The 23,696-nt window shown below is 40.1% G+C and overlaps 1 protein-coding gene across 3 annotated transcripts in view; it reads right to left on the bottom strand.

The window, feature by feature from the left end:
• Positions 1-2,553: 2,553 nt before the first annotated feature.
• Positions 2,554-23,696, bottom strand: part of MAPRE2 (microtubule associated protein RP/EB family member 2) — a 103,111-nt gene continuing 81,968 nt past the window's right edge. For all 3 annotated transcript variants that reach the window (XM_019547740.1, XM_019547746.1, XM_019547755.1), the window contains 3 exons: positions 16,255-16,394; positions 11,340-11,498; positions 2,554-5,302 (listed from right to left, as the gene is read on the bottom strand). In XM_019547740.1, the coding sequence (XP_019403285.1) occupies positions 5,231-5,302; positions 11,340-11,498; positions 16,255-16,394 (371 nt within the window). In that variant the 3' untranslated portion in view covers positions 2,554-5,230. The remainder of the gene's footprint in view (positions 5,303-11,339; positions 11,499-16,254; positions 16,395-23,696) is intronic.

The raw sequence follows: 23,696 nt of genomic DNA, 5'->3' as shown, positions 1-23,696 counted from the left end.
TCCAAGTATATTACATATTTTGATTAGGCTTTACTTCTCTTATCAATCTGTCATACCAGAATCAGCAAGAGTCCAGGGTGGTGGAGATAGTCTGGCTTTAGCCGAAGACCACAACGGTCTTTCTATAATCCCAAATTTTGATGTTGTTTGGGTTCCAGCGGTCTGTATTTTTAGATTTGGCAGCCAGGTGTTCTAGTATCATCTATTTATGAGTTTGCAGCTTATCTGGCCAGTGTGCCATGGATGAATCAGTGACTTGGTTAAACTTATTCTTTAAGTGTATGGAATGACAAATCCCTTTCCTTCCAAATCTACATGGAGACAAAAGATGTTGGTTTGATTGCCTCAAGGCTTTTTTGAAGACTAAGGAGCTTCTGGGTGTCCAGAACAGGATTCCAATGATGCCTGAAGCCACCCTTGTTAAATTAACCCCAGGTCAAAAGGTTATTTAATGAGAGATGCAAGAAAGGCACCCTGTAATTAATAAACTGAAGTTTGACAGTTTAATTTCAACTACATCTGAAACTTCATTCTTTGACAGAATTGTATACTAAATTCAAACACTATATACACTAGACTATGTTCTTCTTACCTGCTTTGACACCTATATTTTTGAAAATTTCTGGAATATAATAGGAAATATCTAGAAAATACTTTTGTAAATGAAAAGTAGGTTGTACTTTACTTCAAGTAAAGTATTTGGAGTGTAGGTTAAAAGCCTACTTTTCCTTTTTATTCATAAACAGTTGGAAATGTGTGCTCATAGAATGGCTTCATAAGGTGTTTTGTATTTTAGTGAACTATTCCAAGGTGCACAGATATAAAACTTGAAATGGCAGAAGCTATTTTATCTATAAAATAAACATTTTATAGATAAAAGCATGCCACACATTTGTAATATAAATGAATTTCTTATAATATTGTTTAGTGTGGAATGTAACATGTACAACTGTTATGTCCATCTTTTTTTTTGATCAATGAGATTTGTTAGAGATAAGCTGAAATATAAATGTGGATAATGTATTGTACATTGCATTGTACAATGAAATATACTGCACTGTCAGAAGATGTTGGGGAAAATAAATTAATTGTGATTCAAAAAAACAGAATAAAATGTCTTTTGTTCATAGGACAGCATGATCACCGATTGACTTTTTTTTGTAAGGTCTGCTGAGGATTATGGAGAAGAAAAATTCGTTTCCCTTCAATAAATGCCTTTTCCCCCATTCATCTGTGCTAGACACAGTTATTTTCACAATCATTTTCAAATGAAAATGTGATTGAAATGTACATGTTTTTCATTGTAGAGCGTAAAACAGCAGAGATTTGCTCACTCACTTTTCCAGTGAAAGGCATCTATCAAAAGAATGAGCTTGCTGAAGTAATTAACTTATGGTTGGACAGGGGGGTCATTCAGGTTTCTGTCCACCTTTTTGGCTTTAAGCTCTCCTTTCCCACTGAAAGCTGCTCATCTAAGAATCTCTATGGGTGCTTTGTGCACATTCTGAACTGTCCTCATGCTGCGGGTTCAAAGCAATCACACAGCTTCAGACAAGAAAAAGGCAAACCTCGAAGCAAAGGTCAGGAATGATTTAGATTTGATCCTTCACTCTTCTGAGAAGGAAAGTATACACTTACAGCCCTATTCCTGGAGGCTTAGACCAAGTATTAGAAGAACATTTCCTACAGCACACCAAGGCTATGAACAGACATTGCACTTGTCCTTGGACAAATTATGCCCGTGTTTATTCTGGAACAGCAATATCCTGGCATCAGTGTGTACACACACCGCCCTTCTGATCAGGGGTTAGTGAGCAGCTGAAAGGAATCCAATTTTCTGCCATTGATTCAATGATGTAATTGCAGGATAATAGTTCAGATACACTTCGCAATGTCTCAGGATAAACCGTTAGTACTTCTTATCCCATGAACCTTTTACGATTTAACCTGGGACAAAGGACACGGATATATAAATGACTGCATTTTGTCCTGGGATAACATGCCTTGTCCCAGAACAAATGCAACACCTGTTTGTAGTCTGGAGTCAGAGCCATGGAGTTGTCTTTGATGTATTCCTCTACACAAAGCAAATATTTCTGTTGTCAATGTAAATAATTTTTAGATGTGGAATTCTTAATGCTAAGCCTCTCCATCAAAAGTCCATTTGGATCTTCCCCATCTTTCTTGCACTATTAGCATTCCCTTTTTGGAGCTTCTCTGCACCTGCTAGTTTCTTCAAATGTTGCTGTTGCTTTTCCTCCAAACCAAAACTAGACATTTAGCAGTCTGAGATTGGAAAGACTTGACCAAAAAGACAAATCGTAATTTTTTTTGTATTTCCATTCATCTTATTGTATGATCTGTGGAAGAGTGATACAATCACTGTGTTCTTGAAAAGCAATTCCTTCATACATTAAAGAAATGAACTATATATTTTGTTTTAAACTGTTTGCCTTTTTTGCTCTTCTCCTACAGGTGATTAATGATTTTTGTTTAATATATATTTAAAAACAGAAACGTACCAATTTAAACTCTTTTGAATAGTCTGTAGAGTTAGACAGATTTTAACATATATTTTTTTTATTAAATATGTAAAAAGATAAACGCAAGTCAAGTTATTCACATATTCAGAGACAAAAAAAATCTATTCTACCATGCGACAATTTGTGGGTAATGTAAAATGATACCAATACATCTGAATAAGACTTTTTGCATCTATTATGTCATTACTTATCTATTTATAATTAACAATACATATGTTTACATTCCTTTCAGTTTACATTTAATATATAACCAAAGCTTTATGGTGTGCTATTTAGTAAAAGTAATTACAAATGCATATTAAAACCATAACGGAATAATGGGGTTACTCACCACAGAGGGAGGTGAACTCTTTCCCCTTCCAGAGTATCTCTCCCCTCAGCACAACTGAATCTCAAGTCCTTGAGAGGATAACTTACCACCCCTGCAATTTATGATCTGAAGCAGTGAAAGTGCTATACTACATAGATACTATAAGGTGAGGAGAAAAGGCAGATTTTGTTGTACTTCTGATTGAAAGAAGTAGAGCAGGGTTGCCTTGATGAGAACCATTTGAGAGGGGGAAAAATCTGAAGCTTTAGAAAGCAAAGTACTTTTTTCCTACAGTGCTCTCCAAAGCTGCTCCTTTAGAAATAGAAAAATGGTGGGACTCTATCACTGACCATGATCTGCTACTGATGAACAACAGCGTATGGTCAGATCCTGAATTCTTTACCCACCAGGAACTGGAGAGAACATAACAGGGTATCTGGAAAAGGAAACGATTAAAAACAAGGCTATTGAATTCTGTCTGTGAATACATTTATATACCTTTTTAGAAAGTTCTCCTTTAAAATTTCTTTATGTAGAAGATTCTAACTGAAACCAAACAAGTCAATTAAACCAAAAACAGTAACAAGAAGTGCTAGATTTCAGGGTACAGCACTTAGGAAGTGTGGGAGTAATGCTGAGGGCAGAGCCAGAAGACTTTAAAACCCACTGGACTGCTGCAAAGCTAAGGGTACAGCTGAGGAAATAGTAAAACCTGTTCCAACATTTGATAGCACTGGCTGTGGTGTGACACCCTGTAGGAGAGATCTCTCATGTTTAAAGTAGAGCCACTTTGCTGCAAAAGATTTTTTTTCCAAATCTGTTTTAAAAGTAAACATTCGCTACAACTGTCAATTTAGACGTGGAGCTTAATCAGTAAAGTAATTCTATAAAGGTCTGAAAAAGGATAAACCACTCCAAAGATTTAATTTGGTTTTTCAGTGACCTTAGTTTGGGATGTAACTTCCTTGTGCCTGCTGAATCAAATAACCAGAGTGGTAAATTGACACTTAAGGGGGAAAGGGGTTGGAAATCAAGTGTCAGAAGCCAGGAAGCCCAAGTGTAAAAGAAAGGTGATGAAGAAACAAACTAAATGTACAATGGTAAGCTGAAAAGTCCAGAAAGCTCTGTAATCAACGGCTTGCTGCAGGAACACCTTTGGGACTGAGTCGGGTTCAGATTTGCAGCGTGCCAGCCTACTGACCTGTTTTAGTCTCTTACAGGTGGTTCCCTACTAATGTATTCTTTATGCACATCAGGGCTTCTAACTGATGCACTAAGTCTGAAGCATCTAAGGGAAAAATTGGTCTTCAGTCAGTATTCAGATCATTTAATTAAAGGGAGAATTGCTTAAGGGTTTCTAGGGCTGGTTCTTTAGCAGGCTTGCTGCTAATGTTTGGACATGCCTAGCCCTAGTCATGACATTTTCATGTTCTGTATATGGATGGCTGAGGAGAGGATGGAGACTGGGAAAGAGGAACTCCTACCGATGTGCTCCTCACTTGTAAGGGTGAGAGGCAGAATGCAAGGCCAGAGATGATGTTCTGCAGATGCAGTTTTGGTGGGGAAGAGATTGGTCTCCTGAATCAGCAGTGAGCTCTGTAGATACAGAGCTGAAGCAGGAGAAAGAGAAAAATAAATAGGTGACCTTAAGAAGGAAGAAGCAGGGAAACTGAAAGGACTTTCAAACAGTTAAGTGGACATGTATCTTCCGGAAATAGAAACACATCGTGCAGCTTTCTAACATGCTTTGGTGTAGAAAACACTCAAGGATTTTTTAAATCTTTACTAAGGAAAATGTTGCCTTGTCTTTTGTTTTATAACTACAGGATGGGAACAATGCGAGTAACATAAGCTTTCCCCCTCCACAATACACCTCATCATGATAGCTTAAATATCACTTCTGCTGTCTCCTTTTTTCCAATTATCTGACCAAATTTTTGCTCCAAGGCAGATATACTTGAATGAACCAAGTGAGATGCACATCTAGTGGTATAGTACTTCTCGCCACAAGGGATGTCATAAATACGTTAGAACAAATTACAAATGTGTCATACTTACGACAAAAGAAAAAAATAAATATATATATTTTTAAAAAGCAGAACAAATCTCAAGCAGCCAAGTGGTGAAGTTGCAGTGATGTACAGTAGGTGATGTAGCCCTACGACCTCTTGGGTAGATACACTGAAAGGAGACTTCTGCAAAATGCATCTTGGCAAAGTATGGGTACAGAATGCAGTGGCTGGCTGGCACTCACTACGGTACATAAACGTTAATGGCAGACTGGGAGTGACTGGTTTCAAGTTTGAGGCCACACATGTTCCATTCTCCAGAAGAAAGTTCCCACACAAAATGAAAAATGTCAAAGATGTTGGACGGATCAGTACTCTTCTTGCTGTGGGGGCTGTTCATGAACCTGCTCTTCACCTTCATGCTCTTCTGTGTGGCTCTCCTGCAAGTTAAAAAAAAGTACCTGATTTCATTCCAAGCCTGCCAAGGTAATACATCCTTTCTTGGACATGCTAGCGCTAGCATTTCCTTTCATCTCTGTATCCCACTGATACAATAAGTCCATTCATGAAACCACTGTGTTTGATTTGCTGAGCTATTTCACAAGTATGTCTATTTACTATAATGCTGTAGAATGAAATCTTGGACACTGGAGGTGCATTACAAGGTGTGCTGCCACTAGTTGTCCCCATGGAACCAAACATCCATGCACATCTGGATGTGGCTTACATGTACTGGTTATAAGAGAAATTTGGGCCAGACACAGATGTTGCACTTGTGCTAGGAGAAGCCCTGGGGAAATCCTGTACAGGAAAATTAACCCCTCTCCTGCCAATCAGCCTCCTGATGGTGTGTGAATTCTCTTGCAGTGAAGGGGGTTCTCCCCATGAAGGAATGCCCCTGCTGCACCCCCCATTGCTGTGGGTTGACCCAAAGAAGTGTGCGGTGAGGCAGGCTGCTCTGGGTTGGCCCAGAGTAGTGCAAGGAGCAGTAACTATTCTCCTGCAGTGGGGCTTTTGGAGACATCTGTGGCAGTTGCTGCTTTTCAAGAGCTGCCAACTGCCAGGAAGGGGAGAGGGTAGGCAGTCAATTAATGAGTGGCCCAGGGAGCAGCTCTGTCATGCCTCCTGGCTGGAGAGCTGGCCATTGACGCTTTTTAGCCAAGGGTCTGGAATACATGAATGCTCCAGCTCCTGAGGTAGTTTTCAACCGGTAAGAATTCTTACCTGTAGAAATGAATGTTTATATGTGACCTTAGCAAGCATTTTGCCAAGACAGCTCATAATATTTTGGGTGAGGGCCACACCTCAACTTTGATGCGCCTTCCTTAGGGTTAGCTACTACCACTAGCAGAACTGGCTTTAATCTCAAGTTTCCTTTTAAATACAGCATTCCTGCCTCCTGCACAAATGCACAAGTAGACAGATTTCTTTGCTTCCACTTCGCTTTACAACTTAAGTGATTATTAGTATCCTTTAATTTTAAAAGCTGGGCTTAGCCTACCAGAATGGACAAGGTACAACATGCTATCAAATGCTCTTAGAAATAAAAGAAACAGGTCTCATGTTTAAAGCCGGGTACACTTCAGAAAAATCTCAATTTTTATATTTCAACCTTTTTTAGTCTAAGAACGTCCAGCGGCCAGACACTGGGGTGGTGGGGGAAGGGTAGTGTGTGGCCAAATGCCAAGCGGGGGGGAGGGGTTGGAGGTGCATGGCTGGACACGGAGCAGGGAGGTGGGGATGGTGCATGGGTGGGCAGGGACAGAGTGCCACCACCTGCCAGGAGCAGGGCTGGGGTGGGGCAGGGAAGCTCACTGGGCTGCTGTGAGGGCAGCGGCACCCCTCTGTGGGACGGTGAAGCTCACTGGGCTGGTGAGTGGTGGCAATGGCCACCTCATGTTGGCTTCTCTGCCTCGCAGGGGGTGCCACTGCCCTAACCCTGCCCTGGCCCTGCTCCTGGTAGGAGCTCTGTCCCTCCCCACCCAGGCATACCCCCTAGGACTGGTCCAAGTACCCCCAGGGATACACATACCTCTGGTTGACAACCCCAGCCATAAAAGTGATTACTCATGAATCTACTAATCCAAATAAAAGTTTTAAAAGATACTTCAACTTCATCCATTTGTTTAGTCTGTAAAATGTGCTTCAAGATTCATCAAGCAAAAGTATATCTTTTCCTGATCTGGAAATTGTTATTTATTGAATCCAGTCCTATGCATCACAGACAAAATTCTGACACAACTTAGTGCAGACTATCACTGATGCCATATAGTTATAATTCATTATATACAGCTTCTTACAAGGATGCTTCAAACTATACCCTCTTATCCGGAAGATTGATCTCAGATCTTACAGGATCAGCAGTGTTCCTTAAATTGTAGATATTAAGTTTAGTGTTTTTATAATTTAGGTATCCCTGAACAGATATTTTTGATGGGTTTGGGAGGTACTTGAACTCTGGAGCTAAATCCTAACTCATACCTTCCATGTTCCCATCAACTCTCAATGTATTAATAGTTATGCACAGTGCATTCCATCATCATTACAGAAGGTGATTTTACTGAAAGGCTCTTACATAGCTGGTGCCTCTGCCCTAGATTAGTGATATCCAGCTGGATATGACTGAGAGGAAAAGCACTTGAATGGCAGCTCAGCAATGTCTTATTAAAATCAATACATCTACAGGATCTGCTGTCTCCAGGCAATTTTTGTTAGACATGGTTGGTGTAAACACCATTCTCTAGAAATGACATTGCTAATATCTTAAAAGTTAGAAGCTGTACGTGCACATATGAAGAGAAGGAAGGGTAGGGAAAATAGAGGAGAGAGAATATAAAGCTTCTGAGGATAATTCAGAACAGTTATGCAATAAACAGTGGTTCCCTTCTGCCAATAAAATATAAAAGGGGGGGTCAAGGGGGAGAAAGGCCTTTTACATTTTGTGCAAGATTTGAAATGTTAATCTGTATCCAGATATGGGAAGAGTAGGCAAAATCCAAAGTGCATCATCCATCACTTACGAAGCCACATGAAAACAATTTTCAGGCAGATGTCCCATGTCCGTCAGCAGAATTGCAGCTTAACACTTGAGGGTCCCATAGGAGGAATGGCCTCATTATATATTACACTATGGCTTTTAGCATAATACGTAACAGCCCATTGCCATAGATGTGATTTTAAGGGTTCAAGATTTGTAAAGACCTTAAGGAGTGGATTCTCCACAAGACATCCAGATGTACCGGATAACCATCATCTCAGATTTCTCCATTTGACTATATTTGTAAAAAACATCTTCTCTAAGAATGGTTCCTTGGAGGAAAACAAAACAAACCCCAAATCAAGCTATTCATGCAAGTCAGAATTTGGTCACTTGTGATAAGTAACTTCTCTGGGAGTCATCCACACGTGCAAGTCTTCCAAAAAGCATTTATGAACAGATACATTCATACTGTTCTTAAAGGGCAAGCACAAGCTTATATTTTGTGTGTGCTGGGGAAGGCCTCAAACTATGATTCTGAATAAAAGTGCCTGAAGTTCCTTATAGCTTAAAGAATTTAGAGATGACTCTGATAGGTTTCTCAAATAATATATTCTCTAAAAATTGCTCCATAAAACCTACTGGATTTAAGAGGATGCCCTTTATCTAAGCATTCTAAATCACTTCATGTAGAAAACCTATAGCACAGATTAAAAACACATTTGCCACCTCCCCACGAGCGTGGATGTTTGGTTCCCTAGGGACAACTAGTAGTGGTATACCTTGTGCTAAGTGTTCCCGGGGAATGCCTGCGCCACGTGCCCTCTGGCACACAGCAGGTTCCCCCAGGTGGCAGTAGAAGCAGCAGCAATCCTCTTGCTCAGAGCCTTGCTGGCACCTGGAGCGTGGCTCTGGCTGGCCAGGCTCTAGTTTTGAGTGGCATGCGCTGCCCCTGTGTGCACTGCTCTGCTTTTTTTTGCGTGGGATTTTTTGACCCTTGGATATTCAGGGGTCAACCCCCCCACCCCGCCGTGCTGCTCCCTTGCAGCACAGAGAACAGCTGAATGTGTAGTAGTATGTGGCACTGCAGATGCATACTTCACAGCCACACTTGCCTGGACGTAGCCATTATGTTTTGATTACGCATTTCCATAGGTGGTCCATTAACTGTTGTGAGAGGTGAGCTCCAGTCTTGAGAGCTACCAATTCAAAATTTGTCTCAAGTTTAATAAAAGAGACACCATTAGTGTAAACTGGAATCTGTCCCTGAGCAAGAGCAGCTGCTATGTGTAAACAGAACGTGATCTTTATCAAAACTACAGGGGATGCCCACCACATTATCTTTAGACTGAACCAGAGCATATGAACGATCCTAGAAGGTTATTGAGGAAATGAACTGAAAAAACTGAAGTCAGCAGTACTTCAAGCACATGGCCTTTGTCAGGAATGATTTGTGCAATGTGTTCTACCTATAATCTTTTTCTCAGTAGAGCAGGATAGCCAGAATGTTGGTAATGTTTGTAACATGAAGTTAACTTTCCTTTGCTTTACTGACAGCCCCTGCCTTTACCTCTCTCATTAGTTGTTTGGGGCTTTCTGGACCAGAGGTTAAAAGTCAAAGGTGGATTAGCAAGAACTCATTAGCAGAAACAATGGAGCTCCTTGTGGCTGTGGAAGTTGGGACTATTTTCCATTGGGGCTTAAGAAAACCTAACTGCTATTACCATGGGATTAACCTACAAACTATTCAGAGATTGAGAGCTACACAGATTGGTTACAAGGACAGAAAAATAAAAACCAGAACTCAGGGACAAGGCAAGTAAAGGAAAAAAGGAGAAAATAAAGAAGGAAACAATAGGCAAGAGATGCTGCTTTCCCTCCCCTATGATCAAAGGAAAGCCTGGATCCCTGGCTCCAAGTGCCAAGGCACTTGTGCCTTGCTACTGAGCATCATTCTGCTAACGAAGAAAGATGTTCAATAAAACCAGGGATCTTATTCTTCCATAGCAGGAAATGAGTAACTCAACAGAAACGTCTTCAGTGAAAGATTTTTGTATCCAGATGTGGGAAACTAGGGCTTTAGTGTTGAGACAATACACATGGAGTCTGGCTGGAACAGACTTTGGGTGAGAGCATGTTGCATATGGTAAATGTCAAAGAGCAGCAATTTATTTGTGACATTTCCAGTATGGAGGGAGAAAGGGAACCAGATAAAGGATCTCAGAGCTGTGGACTGAGGTAAGATGCACGTTGTAATGTTTTGCCGATAATGAACATTATTTGAAAAAAAATGCTGCAACAAATGCATTCCTTGACTGGGAAGTCACTTAATGTTTAAGCCAACAAATAGACAAACATGGTGGGGAAGCTGGGGGAGAGGGGATTTCTTTGGCTTTCCTTTACAAATCTCTGTTCTTGAATACAGCAGACATTTCCTTCAATCATTATATACACGTAGTCCTTTTTGTCTGTACTCACGTGTCTGGTCAGAGATTTTCCTTTTTACCTACAAGGAACCCTGTTGCCTCATTTCTTCTTGCCAGGTTTGAGTGCTTCCATCAAGATTGTAAGTACAATTTAAGCTTCCAATAATATTTCCAAACCTGCACAAGTTAGTAGTTTGTATAGCCCTACTTCTAATGACTGAATAATCTTACCTAAGCACAACTTCCCTAAAATATATCTTTTGGCAATAGGTGCTATGTAAAACACCACAGCACCTTGTTGTTCCTGAGAGATTAGGCTAATGTTAATACATTCTGGAACCAAAGCTATAGTCCACTGAAGACTAAAGGGTCAATCTTCAGAGCAGCGCACACAGGGATTTAGCTGACATGAACAGTAGTAGTTCAGTTAAATCCCTATTGAATCATCACCCCTGAATGTATCTGAGGAATTCAGCCAGTACCCTCCCTGCCAGATCTCTTCTTCTTGCTCCATTAAGTGTCTATAGTGCTATCTATGTCTAGGATGCAAGTGAGATACTTGCTTAGTCTTGCTGACAAGACATTTCTAAAAACCTGGGAGATTGAAAAGGGCAGAGGTTTATTGGAGTTTGTACACTGAAGAATTTTGCTTATAGCAACAGGATGAAAATACTAAAAAATGCATGTCTGTTCCTTGCACTAAAAATAGTAGTATAGTGAGTACAGTATGTCTGTCTGCAAGTCTCTCAACACAACATGTATATAACAAATTAATATTGTTCGTTAATTAGGAATCTCTCTAGACTTACACTATGCTATGCTTTATCACCTCCCCCTCTATTTCAGATTAATTCTTTGAAATTAGGGAGTGTAAAACCTATACAACTTAAATAAAAAGCTACCAGATCCTTTAGTCTATTCATAAACAGCAAAAAGCAGTCTGGTTTCTAAATGCAACATTTTATTTTACTGTATTACTATTTATGCAATGAAAACTGTGACAGTTTCTGGCATCAGTATGAATGGTGACCTACATACAGATTTTGATCCAACATCAGAATATCTTGAACTTACATGTTCTTCTGAAGCATAAAGGACTTCCATTAGCCGTTGGACAAGGTCGTTATTTTCCTGCCCATGTTCTTGGCAGAGAAGTTCAATCTCCCTTAATTTTCCGAAGTAGAAGTCCCTTTCCTTCTCCACGCCTTCGAGTGCAAGTTTTAATGTATGTACCTGTTGATAAAAGACACCAGTTCCAATAACTGAATCATGGAGCACCATCTGCAAAATGCGCTGTAAACAAAACTTAATCACAATCCAAAACAGGACTTTCCAGCAATCTTACTCTAAAATTCTAAATTTAAGGTGACATTAGTGCTTGATATAGGTGCCATACTGTTCAAATTCCTGCCCAGAGAGGCATGGAGGGAAAGCAATGCAGGTTTCTTTAATTCTCCTTCAATGCACCTCAACTGTCACCTGGAGGAATCATTTTTACTTACTGTTTTGAGGCAACACAAAGAAACAGCAAATTAAAATAACAGGGTGACTTCTGGATTCATGATTACTTTCCTGACCTCTGCTGAGGTTGCCAGGAGTACTGAACTATGCTTTTTGTGATGGCAATAATTCTTAAAGAGAACATTTCCACTTTGCCCTAATCCATGTACATTTGTTGGATGCATTGGTTGGCTTACAATGTATCCATTCCCAAAAATATTTAGCATGTACACAAAACTGGAAAATTTACCATAGGGAAATAAGGGACATAATTTTGCCTGGGTAAGGGAATGCCTAGAGGATCAGAAATATTTTTCACTTCAAGCTCAAATACTGTTGTGCAGCTACTTGCATTTTTTTTTTAATGCTTTTGCTGCACTGGAACTGGATTTCAGAAAGCTTATGGTAAAGTAAAATGCCAGCAAATATTCATGGTGGGGGAGGGGTCCTGACATACTAGTATACAGGTGGTTAATCACCAAGTGGAGTACCTCAGGGTCTGCTCAAAATTCAGAGGACCTTTCTGAACAGATACTCATGAATGATAATCTTGTTTCAAACTGCATCTTGCCAGCTCTGGTTCACCGCTACATTTGCTGCTGGAGCTAAGCACCCACAGAACACTCTGACTATTGAAAGGAAGCGTGTCCTGTCACCTAGAAAAGAGATCTCAAATATTTTAAAATTAATTCCGTGGAGAAAAACCAGGTAAATAATGATAGATTTACATATATTGCGGCTAGGATAGATTGCTGGTGCTTTACTGGGTTATTAATGAGGGGGCAGCAATGTTATAGCAGCAGTAGAGGACCAAAGATAATATTGCCAAATGGTAAATCCAGGATCCCAGATTTCACTCAGTTCAGGATGTAGGTAACACCAGTACTAAGGTCAGGAATTTTACAGAAAACATTTCTTTCCTGTAAAAATAGGTTGAACTGACAGTTTGTGACATGGATAACAATGTAAATTGACTGCCACAAATTGCAATGGGGCTCTAAGTTCCCTCTTGGTTGCCTGCTCTTCTAGAAATGCAGTGTTTTTTCCTCCACTACTTAAAATACCCCAACAACAGGCCAAACAATCATTTGACAGGTTAGAAAATTCTCTTCATTCCCCAGTTTCTTAACTTGCAAAATGACACTGTTTTTGATCTCTTTTCTCATGACAGGGGGTGTAAACTAAGGTGACATCAGGTTTCAAGCCTCTTCCCTTCCTTTTAATCTTATAGCTAGAAACAGCACAGCCTAAAAAAAGGTGTGTTATTTAAAATAATCTATACACAAGCCTCTCTTACCTAAAAGCTTGCTATCCCTATGGACGCTCAGAGAGGCTAAAATGCTTCAGACCCAGCTGCGGGGTCTGTCAGTGTCAGCTTGTTCTTTGGGAACAGCTTCCTAACAACTGCTTCCCATCTGGACAGAGTAAGAGTTTTAAAAACTGTTTCCAGGCCTCTTAGTCTGTTCCAAGCCATTTTTAAGTTTCAGTCAAGAGTTACACAGTTGATTTCCTAAGGCTCCTTCAGAGCCAATAGCTCAGGTCTTGTCTCACTCTCTTGATCTGTTTGCCAGGAGGTGTTTTGTATGACTCCATAGTTTCACATTTCTTTGTGCTTCCTAGCAGGCTTGCTAGCCTATACATGCATATAACAAATTAAGCCTATAAAATCACAGAGTAAACTTTTCAAGAAGCCAGTCACATACAGCTTTCTAAAATGATATCCGCCCCCTGTCCTCTATGCCTGCAATGACAGGAATCTGCATGCTACCACCCTCACTTTATGTTTTTAGATAAAAGATGACTAAACAAGTATCAAGGCATGGCATGTTAATTTCTGTGCTTTAGTTTGTCAGATAGTAGTGCCCCTCTCTGATGCACAAGTTTAAACTAAAAGTTTTTATTAGTGGACTTCCTGCTGATGATACATAGATAGAATACTCATCAGATCACACAACCAAAACAGAGATTAGCCACAATCCAGACTCATAAGGTTGCCTATCGACAGTCACAATGTTCGCTCTTCTCAGACTCTAATCACTTGGACCATTTTAAGAGACGCTTCTAATTTAATACTTTCTGATAACGTTAATTGTTCATCAGGAAAACAAAGTGAGCTTGCTATATTTAATGTGAATGCTTCTCACTAAGTGACACTATGGTTATATAAAAAAATGCAGACAGTGTCAGCAATTAATATCTTCCAATTTACACTGTATGCCTAATGTAATACATCAAAGGTCTCAATCTTTTTTTCAGTCTGCAAGACACACACAGGCTTAAAAACTATCTCCAATATTCTGCATATAAAACATATCCCACGATATTTGGCATCCACAAAGGAATGTGGAAATCACAGAAAATTAGCTGGGTCTTAAAATCCTCCAAGGATGGAGAGTCTACAACCCTCTCTCGGTAACCTGTTCCAGTGTTTTACCACCCTCCTAGTGAGAAAGTTTTTTTCCAGGTATCTAACCTAAATTTCCTTTGCTGCAACTTGAAATTTTGCTCATTGACTAATTTGCTGGTTGTAAACTAGGTATGTAAAGGGATCAAGGGTAGCCTTTGCTTCTTAAGAATCTGAAGGGGTATGGGGGAAATTGTTGTAGGCTTTTCTAGACACATGCTCACACACATATGTTGACTGTACTCTAACTGGCAGCAACATGAACCTACTTTTACAGCTCCTTGAAGCAGAGATTTCCTGGTCTGGAACTGAGTGCTATGTGCACAACATACACTAGGTCTTATAAGCACAGAGCGAGGTGCCAGACAAATAAAGTCTATATTAAAAGAACTGCGTTAGCAGAAAAATCATGATCTCTTTAAAAATAGTTTGATGCAAGATTGTCATCTGGATGGTAACTACTACTTTCTCTACACATATCAAAATAGATTTAAAATAATCCACACTGGCTCTCCACAAAATTACTAATTTGTGTATGGTCTACGGGATCTTTATATATATAGACATTTGTTAACAAATATGTCCATACCAAATAGGACAGTGACTTAAGCAGCAATGTGTTTAAGTTCTTAACATCTGAGTAGAAATTTTAAAATCAAAACTGCTGAACACCCAGTTACCACTAATGTTAAGAGACACTGCTAGAAACTCTTAGAGGTAAGGGGGGAAAAAAAGTCAGGTCACATTTGGGATCCTAATCAAATTTCATTATTTAGTTCAAGTATCTGGAAATCACACATATAGTGCAGAAGTGTGAGTCCTACTCTTCATTTTCCCTGCATACAGTAGCCTAGAAGGGATGACTACAGATCAGTTAATTCTATACTTTTTACTACTTTCAGTAACAATTTTTACAGTGCTTTATTTTACTTTTTACAGTAACAATCAAAGGGTCCAATCATAATTTAGGGCCCATTGTGCTTGGCACTGCTCAAATGGATACACTACCTCTGCCTCAAGGAATTGGACACACGTAATGAAACATTACACTGGGTTCCCCTCAAACACACACGTCATCTGTAGTCTGTTTCAACAATGCACAGAGATGTCCTAGTTTCTGTATTAGCAAGAAATGAAAAGTAACCACATACCAAAATGTGAATTTCTATCACTAAAATTCAAAGTCAGTAATACCAGAAGCCAGGATGGAGCAGCAGCAGCAGCCGGAAAATGGGCTTTCACCCTCCAAAGACTCCTGATCATTTGCAGAGGCAAAATAATGTACATGAGACAATGTAGTGGAAGAACCCAACAGTGGTCCAATCAACCTGATTCACAGGTGTCAGTATCAGACAATATAAAAGGTATAAAGTTCCTAAACACCTGCCCTGTTGTGTTTCAGGGCCAGAATATATGTTTCCTTCTGATCACAGTTGAAAAAAATTAGCTCACACTCTGAAGCAGGTAGGCTGAGAGCCTTCAGAATTCTCTTCCTGTCCCCGCAACTAGAAATTCAGATTTTCATTTAGATTTTCACTAAGGACTCATTACATCACTGTGGTGACATAAAGAGGTTTTGAAGTAGATGCCCTATATGCCTGTTAAAAGCCCCATATAACATAAGGGTGCTGTAAAGGTTCTGTAGTAGAAATCATAATTAAGTCCCCTTTGTTAATAAGTATCTAATCTTATTCTTACTTGGATCAGGAGGATTCTGTTCTATAGATTAATTAAGCCACAACCTTCTCAGATTTCACTGTCTTCTTTTAAGACAGAGAAGCATATATATTTAGGTTTAACATTTTCAAGAAAGTTTTTGCATTGCAGTAAAATTTAGTAGTTTAACTCAGAATAACCCTAATGAGCACAGTATTGGCCATCCTTCAGTCATCTGGTATCTTCACAATTTTAAATGATAAATTGTTGTCCTCAGATGAGCTATTTTAGTCTTTTGCTCCTTTGGAACTACCATGTGGCTATCATCCAGATTAAAACCTGAAGTGTTATCATAATCTTGGGTACCATGCACTGGTGTGACAATACCACTGCTAGTGCTTCTACATTTTGGGGTTGAAACAAGCTTACCTGTTCACTAAGCTGTATGACTTGCGTTTCCAAATCTTTATCTGATTTGGACACTGAGCTGCTGGGTGTGGCTTTTTTTGCTGATGATGGACGAGAAGGTGTGGACCCTGGTTTAGAAGCTGGACTGGATTTTGCAGCACCTGAGGATACAAGAATAAAAAACACTCCTTAAAATAATCTTTGTAAAGTGATTTAAGTAAATGTGTTTGCCCCGAGAGATAAATGTGTTCCCAATAATTTTGTAGCCTTACCACTTCCAGATACAGAAAAACATGGTGAATTTACATACGGTCCTTAGATCTGTTACTTCCATGCTACAAGTAAAAAATGTACTTACTGTTTAGCTGTGCATTAGAACAGGAGATAGGAAAGGAAATACCATAACTAGAATCTTATATTTGGTTTTAAATGGACAGTAAAATATATCAATATTAGCTGAATAAAAAAAAAAATTATTGACGTTACTACCACTGTTTTACAGCTTTAAGACACTGTCAAAAACAAGCTATAAGGCTCTTCCGCTTATTGCTTACTACCTTGATTTCTTAAACCTACTGGACAAAAGGTAGGTTGGTTTTTATTTATAAATCTGATCTGATTCTATGCATTCCTCTACAGTTTAAACTGAATACCATTAATGGATATTCACACAGAAATTCAACTGTTGTAAACAACATTAAATCCATCACTGGACATTCAGCTGCTACAGTGACCAGAAGATCAAATTTTTGATCAGCTTAGAGCTTCTCTTTAATCGTTTGTTAAGCAAAGCTGATAATGTACTCAAATATATAGCAATGCTGTTGTCAGAAAAAAAACCCAGCAGCCATCACAGGCGCATATAGATGCTCCATATGCACAGGCCTAAAGGAAATACAAATGACTAAGCTCAGTGAGGAACATTTATGTACAAGGGCCAGGGCTATTTTTATACACACCCTAGGGCTGACAGTGCCCTTCCCTCCTCCTCTTTTCCCTCCTTTAGATGTAGGCTCCGAGGGAGCGTCAGTCAGAGCACATGAGTTGCTTCCTTCCACCTGTCTTGATGCTCTGCAATTCCTTAGCCTTCTCCACTTCAAACTGGTTGAAATTTGTTTCAGATATGTGGCTCAGACCTCAAGCCTATCAACTGCCTATTTATTTTTAAAGCAGTCTTTTCCCTTAAATAAACTTAAAGAAAGCTTGGTATGAAGCAAGGGTCTTTTTTTTTTTTTTTTTTTTTTTTTTTTTTTTTTTTTTTTTGCAGGACCCTGATCTGTACTACTCCCTTCTACGGAAAGATGCATGCAAGACAAGCACCTGCATGCTGCTGGGCTCTGATGTGTAGCTGCAACCTCCCACTACTGGGTGCTTTGAAATCTGGGACACATGGGGATGTGGAACATCCCAAAATTCTTAGTAAGCTCCAAAATCCCACTGGAACACAGCATTTAGCAATTAGGAAAGGATTTGCCTGAGTTTCATGTACTGCATTCCCAAATGACACTTGCGCCAATTATTCTGCTAAAAATAAAGCTTTTTATGATTTCTATCTAATCTGCCATACTACAGACTGCCTAAACCCATCCCCCTCCCTTTATAAAAAAGGAATTGGGATACAATTATATTAGAATGGTCCAAGGTCAGTGATTTAACTCTTCCTTCCCTGCTCTTGCTCAAATTTTGCTAAGTTACAGCTACACAGATACAACACCTCAGACTTTTTTTTACTTTCCTTAATTATTTTTAAAGCCAGAAGGAAATTGAAGCTAGAAACGTTGACTCTGACTTTGTAGAGTTTGAAAGAAACTTTGCAATCTTAATGCCACAAATAAGCTCTGGTTCAAAGAGACATCCCCCACTATAACCCAGCATGATGCCTGTAGGCTTCCTTGTCAAAGAGCTGAGAGATGATTGGGAGGAACAGCAACGATACACTAGTCAGCCAAGCTAGTTAGGATCTTGCGATTTAGTCACACAGACTATGCTAGCTACTGTACCAGCTAAATTCCCTTATGGAAGGTCAAAGCACTAGAACACATGGGATGCCTATTTAAAGGAACTGGGCCTACAATTCTACCACTTAGGAGATTACAAATAGCTAGGTTTCTAGCCATTAAAATTGCATAAGCAAGCTCTGGAGAAGGGATCAGAACTCCCAGGAGCTGTGCACCCTCTTGCTTATTCTTTCTGGCCCTATGAATCTTGCTTGCCACACTGCACAATGGCCTAGCTTCAAAGGGAGAGGGGCCTTGTGTAGACCCTGTAGGTAAAGACACTCTTACAGTGGCACGTTGGTGTTGGAATCCCTTTGGGTTGAGGAGACTCAGTCTAGGACCAGCTCTCCCATTTCCTGGGCAAATACTTTAACAACTGGAATATTATTAAGAAACATTTGGACACCTATCTTGCTGGGAACCTTTGACCCTTGCTGACCTTCTGAGGTCCCTTCCAGCCCTAATGTCTATGAAATCTTTGAAGTTATGTAAAAGGTTGACAACCACCACCACTGCTCACATTTTTGAATGAAAGCATCCACTGTGTTTTGTGCTGGACTCAAGGTTGGTGGAATGGGCCACTTTGGAGCGGAGGTCTGTGAACCCCAAATGGTTTTGTGCATGCTATAGGCCGTGAGACACTGAACACAACTAAGGCCCAACTAATGGCAGTAGCAGTGTAGACCGGGTACACCCAGAGGGGTGTGCCCTGTCCTCCAAAGACAGTGGTGGGGGTCAGGCACGGTACTGATGGAGGGGCTGGCTGCTAGAGCAGTTCCCTCTCCTCTCTACAGAGCCAGGCCGAGACCAGGTGCTTAACTATATACAATTTATTACTATAATAAATACTTAAGATAAAACATGAAATATCTACAATAAAGCTTAGCATGTGACACTACATATAGTATCCCACAATTCACATAAACCATATAACTTACAACATATATAATAATTAACACATTAAGCAAGATAGTTAAGGTTACAGCACAATAAACACATATAGGGAATCAACTTATATAACCCAAATAAGTTAATAATAATATTTCCCAGACCCACCAAGTAACAATACAAATATACATATTAACACATTAAGAACATATGAACCATATAAACTTCCTTAAAGAATACCCGTAGCTATATAGACCTTGACACAACAACGATCACCCAAAATAGGGAGTGCACTCAGCACCTCCCCAAGGGATTTCCTTGGAGTCCCTCCCCTTTAGGGCCCTGGGATGCGGACACACCCCTCCCGCAACGGTGGGTGGAGGTGGCAGAACCCTCCTGTCCCATGCCTGCCATGCTTGCAGGGCCCGCTTCCCCAGCAACTCACACTTCCTCTCTGAAGCAGCCAAGGCTCGTCCCCTGGAGGCCAATCCCGTGACAGCTTCTCTCCAGCGGTGCTTTTGGCAATCCTAGGTGGCCTGGCACCCCATACTGGGCAGCCCAGGGCTCTCTCTCGCAGGAGCCCAACCCTTACAGGCTCCGGTTCCCTGGTCTCACACAGCAGGTACTCCTTTTCCCAGGCCCTGCTCTTGGCACCAGGGCTTTTTAGTTAAAGGCAGAGCCACACTGTGGGGTTCTCGTTAGTCGGCCTAGGGTCAAGGGTAACTTGAGCAGCCGTGAGCTGCTCCCAGGCAGATGCTCTGTGCGCCCACCTGCACACCAGTTGAGGCCTGAGCAGCCATGAGCTGGTCCCAGGGCAGATTCTCCATGTGTCAATCTGCACGCTGACTGCCCAGATGCTTGCCAGGTTTGCAGGCTCAAGCCACCTCAAGCGGCTCCGAGAGCCTGATCCCTGTGGGCTGATTCGTGCATCACTGAAGCTCAAAACGGGGTCCCAAGTACAGCTGTCTCCAGAGCTCCTCTCTCCTTGCTGTCCCTTGTTATCTCTCTGCAGCATGCTGAGCACGCTCTCCTTTTATACTCTTCAGGGGCTCCACCCCCAAAGTTCTCTGGACCTGGCTGGCACAGTTCTGATTCAGGTCCAGTTGCTCCTTGCCCCCTCCCTTTGGAAAAAGGCGGGGCATTGCTTCCCTTGTGCTACCTCCAGATTGGTGGGTGGGCTCCACCAATCAAACAACAGACAGTCGAGCCTAGGACTCTACCCAAGCCCTGAAAAGGTAAGCCTGCTATAGTAGAATTTAGGTGGTCTAGTAATTTTACTGGCAAAATCTTAAGTGCTTATAGCTTCTTGGACTATAAACAGGCAAGATTTTGGAACGCCATTCTATTAGACTTAGGCACCTAAATTCTGTCCTTATTACACTTTAAAAATAATTTAGAAAAGCATTTTAGTGCTTAATTTGGTCCTGCCATCTTCAAATACATGTACATACTACTTACAAAAGCAGTATTTTAAATATAGTGAACTGAAAACTATCAGTCAAGAAAGAAAAGATTTTGCCTTAGAAAAAATTAGACCCTTTGCAGGGATGACAGCCTCCTTATTTAACAAACACTGCTTCAACAAACTGGGTGCAGTGACTCTTCACAACTTGAAAAACTTGGAAAGCAATAAGAAAAAGATGAAGTTTCTAGGTTACAAGAAATAGCACAAACTATAACTGCATGGTAGACCATGAGAGAACAGAAATGGCTTGGGGATGGGCAATATGCAAGCTTGGATGACTAAGAAAGGCAAGGCAAGTATGATTTAGAGTGACAGGTCAAAAATCACTAGAGGTATTTTAAAGAGATTTGGAAAGCACATAATATTCACTTAAAGAAATATTTTGAAGTATGAATATCTGTGGCCTTTTCAGACTTCAGTAATGAGTGTTGCTAAGTACCAGAAAGCTTAAATGACATTGGCAGGGGGTGAGGGTGCTCCTCACTTGTAGGATCAGGCCCTAAATAAACAGGATGATCTGACAACAGCAATCAGTAATGCAGATATATAAAAAAAGTTAAATAATCCAAGTGTTCCAGATGGCATAAGCTAGAGCTTGCTCAAAATGCAATCTGAATAGCAAAGGATGCCTAGGGAGCTCTAATTTAAGATCGCTTGTATTAAAAGCAAGCTTTACTGCATTTTCTATAAAATACCAGTTTGGCCTCAGGGAAATCCTTTAGGGAAAAGGCATTTCCAACAGAGCCTCAATTAAAAAAAGTTTTAAAAAAATTTAACCCAGCAGGATGATAAAATGTCTTTTTTAAAAGCAGTTAAATATCTGTAAATTAGAACTCTCAGTAGAACGCCTAGAAAGGAGAGCAGAACTAAAAACATAAATCTATGGGTCAGATTTTACACTCTGGAACCACTCCATCAATTCGTTGCTGAGGCACTATATTTTCCACGGAAAAGTTTCTTACTATAAAATCCTCTATTTTGAAGTGGCGCCATAGCACCCTGCTTCACCTCTCATCACTATCCTAGCAGGTAGGTAACATGAAATACATTTCAAGGCAAAAAGGGGAATCTGAGCATCTCTTTGAAGCCAAATAGTAGCAGACAGTCTCTCTTATTCCTTTATTGGAACATAATTTCCTTTCATTATATAAGTCACCACCTATGCAAAGCAAGTAGGTAAATATTATTTACCTAGCATAGCTAAGGGCACTAAAGATCAACCTCATAATGTCCTAGTTGCTGTATAGATATATAACAAGGTAGTCCCTTGTTAAGTGCCCAACAGCTTAACAAGATACAGGCCCTTTATATTTAACCTGTTCATTAATACAGGCTTTGATTGCCTCCAATATCCTCTGCAACTGTAGTCCATCTGAACCACTAATTCATTCTTATGGGTAGTGAACATATCTTGTAACCAGTCTGCTAAGTATCTTGCACAATGAAAGTGCTAGAAGAACAGCAATACTGACCAGATATTCTTGCTTAGGCAGCAGCCCATACAAATTCCAGCTGTGCTCCTCTCCAGAGTGTAATGTTTAACACAGTGATTCACTCCCTATAATATACTGGGTGACAGAAGCAGCTCTTTCATTCAGCCCTGGCAGACGAAGCAGATCATCCTCAGCATCTGGAATGTTATCAAGCACTCTCGACTCCCAGGCCGACAGGGTTAACAGATGTCCCAAACTCAGAGACCAAGCTTCAGTGCAACTGTGCTTGTTACCAGCATCACAGTTGCTTGAATTAACATCCAGTTTATTTTAGTTTGTACCTGTTCATATTACTTCTTATATTACCACTAGAGTAAGAAAATTTCACATCCTCATGGTTTCGGAAGATAGCAATTATTTTTTCTTGATAGTTTAATATACATTGGATGAAGCTGAGATCAAAAACATTACCATTTTCACAGCGTATATTATGCCCTAGAACCATAATTGCCATCAGTCTCATTTTACCTAATTATTTCCTCTTACAGCATCCATATTATTTCTCTTTGGCTAAACAGGAGTGTTTTATAAACTGAATAAAATTGTATACATTCTGTAAAATCTGCTACAATCCCAAACCTTTCATTGCCAAATACAAACATATTACATTAGAATGCCAAGTCATTTAAGTGCTCAGAGTGGATATACTCAAATTAACAGATCCACAATTCTGTTTAAATACGACTTCTGGGATATATCTGGTTCTATAGGAGACCTGTATTCTCCCTAAGGCAAATTACCTTTGAAGTTATGTCAGTAATTAACAGCTACTTTAATATTTATGAAAAACAATCTGCAATTCTGTGCATGGGAAATTTGCATAAACATGATGTGGAGGGTTTGGAAGCATTTCATTCTGCCTCATTCATGGCCAATGCTACCATGAATCACACTACCTGTAGAATTTCTTCCATTAAATCCATAACAAACAGCTAAAAGAAGAAATCAATATTACTGACGTATGCCACCAAGGGGGGGGGGGGAATCAGGAAGCTTAAATTGTAAAAATATCACTTAACTCACTGACAGCTTTTCAACTCACTAAATCAATCAATTGTCAATGGTTCCACCCTTTCCCCCTTCACTTGGTTTTTAAAAAGAAAGGAATTAGTGCTCGTGCATGCTTCCCCTCAGCTGTGTTAACATGCATAAGCCTACCAAAACTGCGTGCTGATTTTGCTAACAGGACAGTATTTTCTGCTATTTTAATTTGAGACAGAACTAAATCTAAACCTTGATCTCAGAGGTAATTTAACCCTTCTGCATCACTTGGTGCCCCTTGTCTACATGTCCTTACTTTTCTCAGTTATTTGCCAAAAGCTCAAAATTTTGTTTCTTAAGTTTGCAACATGCCCACAAGGGTAGAACCTCATTGAATAACCCAGTTAGGAGAACTGGGAGATTTTATATAACTAAAACGATCAACGTGCATCCCTGGCACTGCACAGTCTAGAATGGGTTGCTCAGATTAGTTGTGTGCGCTCTATATATACACACTGAAGATGAGGGTGGCACCTAGCAAGATGCTGGTTAATGCTTGGGTATTCTTACTTAATATTTTATCACAGTTATGGCCAAGCAGCGGCTTCTGAGCAATTAAAATGTGGCTCCCAAAAGAAA

The sequence above is a fragment of the Crocodylus porosus genome, unplaced genomic scaffold (assembly GCF_001723895.1).
Source record: "Crocodylus porosus isolate Cpor-Errol unplaced genomic scaffold, CroPor_comp1, whole genome shotgun sequence".
In the NCBI taxonomy this organism is placed as follows: domain Eukaryota; kingdom Metazoa; phylum Chordata; order Crocodylia; family Crocodylidae; genus Crocodylus; species Crocodylus porosus.
The sequence above is the reverse complement of the archived record's forward strand: the minus strand, read 5'-3'. Positions and strand labels throughout refer to the sequence as shown.